The following is an 8,178-nucleotide window of genomic DNA, read 5'->3' on the forward strand; positions in this document are numbered from 1 at the left end:
GTTTGTGTAGAAATTTTTTGTGGCATGGTGAAAGTCAAGACAATAAGGTAAACTTGTTGAGGTGGAATACACTTCGTAAACCTAAGTCACAAAGAGGGATGGGCATCCGAAGACTATCTTTGATGAACGACACTTTTATTCTAAAACTATGTTGGGGACTACTTTCTAAATCTGATGCACTTTGGGTAAGGGTTCTTATGAATAAATATAATTTTAACAGAGTAGAGTATTCAAAAGATCCTATGCGTTGTGGGTGTTCAAATGTATGGAGATCAATGAGTAGGTTATGGGGTGAATTCACCAAACATGTGAGATGGTCAATTGGGGATGGCGCTCTAGTTAATTTCTAGACAAATATTTGGGTGGGTGAAAGGCCATTGATTAATGTTGTAGCAGATATGGGTTTCATGTTAAATTCAAGAGCACGGGTAAGGGATTATATTATGCCTAATGGAGATTGGGATAAGAATAGGTTAACAGCTTCTCTACCAATTGAAGTGGTGAATCAAATCCTTTGCATTATCCCTCCCACCTTATTAACCTCGCCAAATATGCCTTATTGGGCTCTTTCTCCTTCTAAGTATTTTACTATTTCCTCAACATATGAGCAATTAGGGAGTTCTGCCAATTCTAGTCAAGTAGAGAACAAAAAAATGTGGTACTTGGCTTGGGATTGGAAAGGTCCCCATAGAATTTGTCTCTTCCTATTCCTCTGTTTGCACAAGCGCATCTTGACAAATGCAGAAAGAGTTAGACGCAGGATTTCATCAGATGCGTTATGTCCCCACTGTCATGGAGTAGAGGAAACATGTCTGCATGTGCTTAGAGATTGCCTTGTAGCAGAGGCTCTGTGGAGTTGTATATTGCCTCATAATAGTATTAATCAATTTTTTCAAGCACCATTGATTGATTGGCTGTCTACAAACCTTAGTCTTAAGTATCTTAGTACCTTTGATGTCCCCTGGAATATTGTTTTTGGAATAGCTTGTTGGTATATTTGGAAATGGCGAAACTTGTTTATATTTGAAGGTCACGAACTCCCCATTGAAGGCTAGCTGAGTATAATCAAAAGAATGGCTGTGGATACTCATAGCACATGGACAACTATTCCTTTGATAAGTGAGGGTATGATGCGACAAGAGAAGATCCTAGTGGGATGGACACCACCACTAGAAGAATGGATAACAGTGAATTCGGATGGGGCGTACAAGAGTGCAGCAAGGACTGCTTCTGCAGGAGGAGTCCTAAGAGACACACATGGTACTTGGATAATGGGATATGCTTGCAAGTTAGTTACAAGTTCAGCCTATCGTGCGGAGTTGTGAGGGGTTTGCGAAGGCCTCCAGCTGGCTTCGGAGCGAGGCTTCCGCAAAGTTAAATTACAAATTGATAACAAGGCAGTGGTTCAAGCGATCAACTTTTCTTCTGCTCATCCTTGCTCTAATCTAGACTTAATTAGAGCAATTGAAGGCTTGTTAAGTAGGCATTGGGAGGTTAGTATAAGTCATATATATAGGGAAAGGAACAAAATTGTTGATTTTATGGCTAATCTAGGATTTGAGTTAAACTCTGATAGTAGTTTGTATGATTCTCCACCAGAAACGGTTTCCTCTCTACTCTTGAATGATATGTTGAGAGTTTGTACTCCACGTTTAATCAATCAATAAATTTCTTTTTCAAAAAAAAAATATTTATTGACTTGTTTTTATTGGATGTGCATGCTTGTTTAAAAAAAAATTGAATGATAAAAAAGACAATTTTGGTTGGTGGGCAAAATGGGAGGAAAGGAGAAAAAGGAACAAAGAAAAAACAAAAAACAAAAAAAAAATGAAAAAGCCGAGAGAAATGAAATAAAAAATTTCACATAATTCAATATTAGCATTTATTAGCTCACACGTGTTCCTCACTTGTCGGTAGCTGACACTAAACATAAAAAAAAAAAAACTATTTTCATTATAACATTGAATTTATAAGAATTATAAAATAACTTTTTAAACTAAAAAAAATAAATGATATGTATCTCAAGGTTTGAGAATAAAAAAAAGTAATTTCCTTTTTCAATAATAAAACTTGGCATGTATAAAAAAAGGTAATAAAACTTGGCACAAATGAAAAACAATAATAAAGGGAAAAAAGATCAAATTTACCCATATACTATATTGAGGGTCCATATTTATCATTCTGGTTTTTTAAAGTGAAACTCTAGTCACAGATGGATTCAAATAGAATATTTGGTCAAAAAAAAATTTTTTTTTGCTATGTCATTTTAATATTGGAAAAATATTTAATTAATTATGTGTAGTAAAATGATAAATATGGAACCCAATCCAAAAGCGTGATAAGTTTGACTTTTTTTTTTTTCCTAATAAAAAGAAGGCCTAAACAAGACATATTTAGAGAGTGGAAAAATGTAAGCCCAACAGAAACGGCCCAAATCTAAATTCAACACCGAATGGCGGTCAACAAAGAGGAGATTACTCCTAACGTCGGAATCCAGTTTTCCACAAATCGGAGGGCTGTCAATTGGCATCCAGCTAATAAATCATAAAATAAATAGTATTAGTATTTTAAAGGAGTATTATGATTGGTACACGTAAGTGCGGAATATGTGCGGCTTCGCCAGTCTTCCACAGATCTACCGGCTCACAACACAACAAGACTCTTCCTTTTTAGTCCCCTCGCTTCTGCCCCGGAGTCCACGCTTTCTTTCTTGTTCACACCTTATTCCTCTCTTTGCCTCAACCGAAGGTAATATTTCTTTCTCATTCTCTCTATTATTTCTCTTTTTTTTTTGGGTTACCCTGATTTTCTTTTAATTGGTTGATTGATTTATCTATTGTGTGAATTTTCCAGGGCTTAATCTTCGCTAATTGTTGTGTGGTTTCCGAGATTCGACAATGACTCATATCCTTTAATTTGTTTGATTAATGGAAAATTCGTGAATTTTTTGGTTTTAATTGTTAATATAAATTAAGGTGTTGCTATTTTTGTTAATTCTTTAACTTAGGCTAACGCGGTAACCAGAGAGAACGAGATCGAGAAAGGGCTCAAGCCAGAACAGGCAACAAAGGCAAGAGTGTCAAGGACGATGGGCTAACCCCCGAACAACGCCGTGAAAGGTTTCCTTCTTTCTCTTTTTCTTTTAATTTTCTTAATTTTGTAAAATTCGGTTTGATGTTGTTCTGATTTTGGGAATTGTGTCCTCTTTTTTTATGGGCAGAGATGCAAAGGCCTTGCAAGAAAAGGCTGCAAAGAAGGGGGCGCAGGCAGCGGCCGGAGGGAACAATGCGGGCGCTGGTGCAGGAAGTAAAACCAAGAAATAATAATGTAATGCTGGGTGAAATGATTTAGGGTGGAGGGTAAAGATAGTGTTATATACGTTGATTGGGGAATCAGATCTTTGGGTTTCTTTTTTGGTTTTCAGAGTCTCTGTCTATGTCGTTTTAAGGTTTAACAAACTCTAGGTGTGTTTGTTTAATTGGCATTGATGTCGACTCTTAAATTTTCTATCTGATTGGGAATGGAATTGATTTTCTATGTAGCATTCTGCAATTGATGCTTTCTTTAACTGTAATTATTGATTCCCCGTTAATAAAACTCCTTTCGTTTTTTGATCGTCTTGTTCATTTGACTTTTTTCCCTTTTATTGCGTAGTGCTTTTATGAATTTGTTTAGGGATGCTTGGGGCATTGAGGCTGGGGTTTACTTCTACAGTTGTTTGCTTACTATGAGATAGCGTACTTTGGTTAAATGATGGATAAAATCTTTGGAAATTTCCTCAGGATTATGATTCATAAACTGTTTTTTTGTGAGAGCGACATGATTAATGTTATTGGTGAGTAAAACTTGTGTATTTGGATACCTTTTCCTCCCTTCTTGAAACAGATTGATCTGTGATAAAAGTTCCAATTTTTATAAGGATTGAATATCTGATAGTTGAAAATCAAATGCAAGTGTTGGACTCTAGTTTACTACATATATGGCCTGCATCTTCTCCTGATAATTGAAACATATATCCTTTTGTTGTTATGATCAGGATGGTTGGGATTCCATATTAAGGATCACCTTGATCAAGAGTAAGCTGAGGCTGAGCATTGGTCATAAACTGTGAGATTGATGAGAATTAAATATCTGTATCACCAATATCCATCTGTGGCCAATTCAGTAGGTTCTTTGGACCCGTTTTAGTTGTGAATTGTTTGCATCGTACAAATGAGGATTTATAACCATGACAGGCTGTGTTTCTCAAGCATTTACTGCCTTTGGTCTTCGTTATTGTATTCTTCAATGTTGATATCCTACAAGTAAGAAAATGGTGATCTTTAAAATGGAGCATTTCAATTTTTTGTACCAACTTTTTAAATGTTATAGTAAGAAGGATTTTGATGAATAAATTTTTTAGATTGTCACTTGAACGAATTTGTTGAACATTAATATCATTATTTTCTTAGAAATTATGAGTGAAAAAATTTTGGTTAAATATACACCCAAGTATTTAGCTCACTAGTTGATGCATAATCTCACCGTCTAAAGAGTAGAGTTTGAATCTTCTCTCTCTCAATTATAAAAAAAAAATTAGTGAAATATGTTTTGTTCTAAGTCCGAGCTAGTTGAATACTTGTATCAGAAATTCTCCGAGTCTGTTTTTCATTTCCATAAAGGATATAATTGACAACTCGAAGTTGCATGTTATATCTTTCATTTAACTATGTTTAGCAAGTGGTATTGTTCTCATATAAAGTTGTTGAAATTTTTTTCTTAGTTGACAAGTCACACTTTTTTTCGATATGTTGAGTTACAAGTTTTAATTAGATACATTCACAACTTATCTTATGAATTTTTAAAATTTATGTAAAGTTAAAAGAAATAGCAAATATAGTTTGTTTTATAGAATGCCATAAAATAGTCATATCTCAACATATAAATAAGTAACTTGTATGGGATCGATTTTTGTGTGGATCAGATAAATATTTTGTATTTGTATAACCAATTAAATTCGATTTTAATATATTTGAGTAATATAAGTCCATGTTCGTTGTTCTTTGAAGATATCGAAATATCCAATATCTTTGAGTTGAAGAAAAACTATATCTTACTAATAAATTTACAGCAAATGATATAACAGATTGTTTATTATTAACAAGATAGATTAGTGCTCTAATTACACTAAGATACGATATTTCAAGACTTAGAAGTTCTTCATCATGCTCACGAGGTCGAAAATGATCCTTTTTCACATCTAATGACTTGACAATCATTAGTGAACTTAATGAATGTGCTTTATTTATATAAAATCATTTTAACACTTTTATTATATAATTTGATTGATGGATAAAAATTTTATTTGTCAAATATTCAATTTGAAAACTCAAACTAAAATTTATTTTTTCAGAGTCTATCATCTCAAATTCTTTCTTAAAATAATCTACAACTTTTGATAATTTTTTAAGAGTTTCAATAATATTTAGATCATCAACATAAACAACAATTATCACAAATTCATATCTAATTTTTTTTATAAAAACACATGGACATATAGAATCATTTTTATAGCCTTCTTTCAACAAATATTCACTAAGGCGATTATACCACATGCGTTTGAATTACTTTAATCCATAACAAAACTTGAGAAATTAGAGAATCATACTAATAATGTGCTATAAAATATAACTCAAAAGAACAATTATAAGAGAAATATAAAAGAAAGTATTTAGAGGGAGTAAGAAGATCTTATTCAAGTGTGTATTTACAAATGAAGTAAGGGGTCTATTTATAAGCTAATAACTCCTCATCTAAATGAAATTTACAACATAAAGATAATGCTAATAGTATGATTGGTTCACTAGAAGGAATAGAATGAGAATAAAACAGTCATTCCAAAGGAATAGAATAAGGGAAGAATATCTATTATGTAGATTGGTTTATAAGAATGGAATAGAATAGAAATTACGATTATTACTTATTCCATTGTTTGGTAGGCAGAAATAATTTTAAGAATAGTTAAAGAATAATGAATAAATGATAAAAATACCTTTCATTAAAATTTAAAAATTTTTTAATTAAAAAAAAATACTATGATGAGAAAAAAATACTCTTTATTAAAATTAAAGAATTTATTTTGTTAAAAGATAAAAATATTCTAAGTAATAAAATCAAAATAACTTTTACTACAATTAAATAATATTTTNATAATTTAATAATATTTGTATTAGAAGATAATTAAATCTTTTATTATAATTAAATAATATTTAATATTAAAAGATAAAATATATTCTTCATTAAATTTAAATAATACTAAATAATATTCTTTATTACATTTATTATATTCAAATAATAATATTAAATAATATTCTTTATAATGTTTATTATAGTTAAATAATATTAATATATTAAATAATATTTAAATATTTTTATTTCCTTTTTTTAAAAATAAAGTAAAAAATTTTGTGTCTTTGTGCTTTAGAGAGAGAGAAGAAGTGAGGAAGAGAGGGAGAAAAAATAGATTTAGTATTTTTTTATAAGGTAATTTTTTAAATTGTAAAATGATATATTTATCTAATCAACTTTTTTTCTTATTCCCAACAATTTGTAATAGCCATTACCAAGAGAAGCCTTGGTAATAGCTATTTAGGCTTCTCTTGGAATGGCTATTTCGACGAATAGCTATTTTATTGAACCAAATGCAGATTTATATTAAGAATGAGAATATAAGAGGAATGACTATTCCATTTCCTCCAACCAAGCATGCCCTAAGAGATTAGATGGATGGATTAAATTCTAATTTTAATCCAATCTAATCTACATCTAAATTTAGATATATATATATAACATAAATGGATATTCACAAAAATATTCATAACATTATCCTAGTTATTCTCTCATCACATGCTCACATGCCTACTTTAGTTTACAACTAACGTCACTTGGCCTTGAATCAATCTCTAATTCAAGTAATTTTGAAGTTCAAAATAAGCTTCGATTGACTTGTAACTACAACTCACTCAAGTTGATCCATTATCAAACATAGAATCGATACAACATCAATTTATTTACTATTGAAATAATCTTGTCATCACCGCTTAAAGAGCTAATTTGGATCATTAAATGGTGTTGAAGGTCTTGGAAAGATTGAAGGTTGTTTGTTTTCACAAATGGAATTCGGTCCTAGTACTCATTTTAGAAATGAGACCATTGTCATCTCGTGGCTTATGTTTTAGAAAAACTATAGAAAAATAATTTATTATTCAATTCAACGAGTTGGACTTTCTATTAAAAATGTTACTTGATTTTGTTTTGTCCATAGTCTCGATGAAGCCAATTTCTTTGCTGGCTCACTTGCTAAAGAAGTGGTTTATGGAGTAGAAGAATGAGCTACTTTTTGAAGAGAAAATTAATAACTTGTAAACTCTCTTACGTCATCAACTTTAATGACTTAAAATGTTTATTAAAAAGGAAAATCCAAAGCTGGATCTAAATTTAACCATGTTATGGTTCTATTAGGCTGCGACATGATGAGTTGTGAAAATAATGAAAAGAAAATTGTTGTGGGTCTTTGGCCTTTCCAAAATGACCAATCGAATTCATTTGGTCAAATATTAAAATAAAGACAATAATTGAGATAAAAAGGTGATTAAAAGATACAAAAAGAAATTCAATGGTGTAAGCTAGAATAACCTGCTTACCCTAAAAGAATAACTTGCTTTCGTGTCTTGAGGGATGGTGTCTCCTATACCATTGTCCATCATTGCTTTTCTCAAATGTTTGAAATTCGGATGACCCAAATTCATAATTTCATTTCTAAAGTTTTATTTTTATACTAAATTCGCTTTTTATTTAAAAAATTATGGATTTCTACTTTTTGAACATAAAAATCACACATCAACTACTTTATCATATATTTGAATGTGTACAAAATCCATGTTAGATTATAACCAGTCCGAACTAATAGAGATGTATTTTTACATCCATCTACAACCTATGGGTGCATTCCTAATACTTATTATTTTAGGAACATTTGGTTTGAATTGAGGGCAGAGGCCCACCAAGATTAATATTGATCATATTATCTTTAAATTGGGCCTTTATAAGAATTTATTAGCCCAGCCCAGCTTCATCAGTCCCAAAAGCCACGCCAACTTCAATTCTTATTTTTCTGCTCCTTAACCACTCCATGCTGCA

At 31.2% G+C, this 8,178-nt stretch overlaps 1 protein-coding gene across 1 annotated transcript; it reads left to right on the forward strand.

Moving 5' to 3' along the window:
- Positions 2,580–3,616, forward strand: LOC18612773 (putative SERF-like protein). The gene is made up of 4 exons (XM_018113807.1): positions 2,580–2,748; positions 2,854–2,904; positions 3,014–3,119; positions 3,221–3,616. Exons 2-4 carry the CDS (start codon positions 2,898–2,900, stop codon positions 3,321–3,323), a joined length of 216 nt encoding a protein of 71 aa, XP_017969296.1. The 5' UTR covers positions 2,580–2,748; positions 2,854–2,897; the 3' UTR covers positions 3,324–3,616.

Source organism: Theobroma cacao, chromosome 1 (assembly GCF_000208745.1).
Source record: "Theobroma cacao cultivar B97-61/B2 chromosome 1, Criollo_cocoa_genome_V2, whole genome shotgun sequence".
Taxonomy (NCBI): domain Eukaryota; kingdom Viridiplantae; phylum Streptophyta; class Magnoliopsida; order Malvales; family Malvaceae; genus Theobroma; species Theobroma cacao.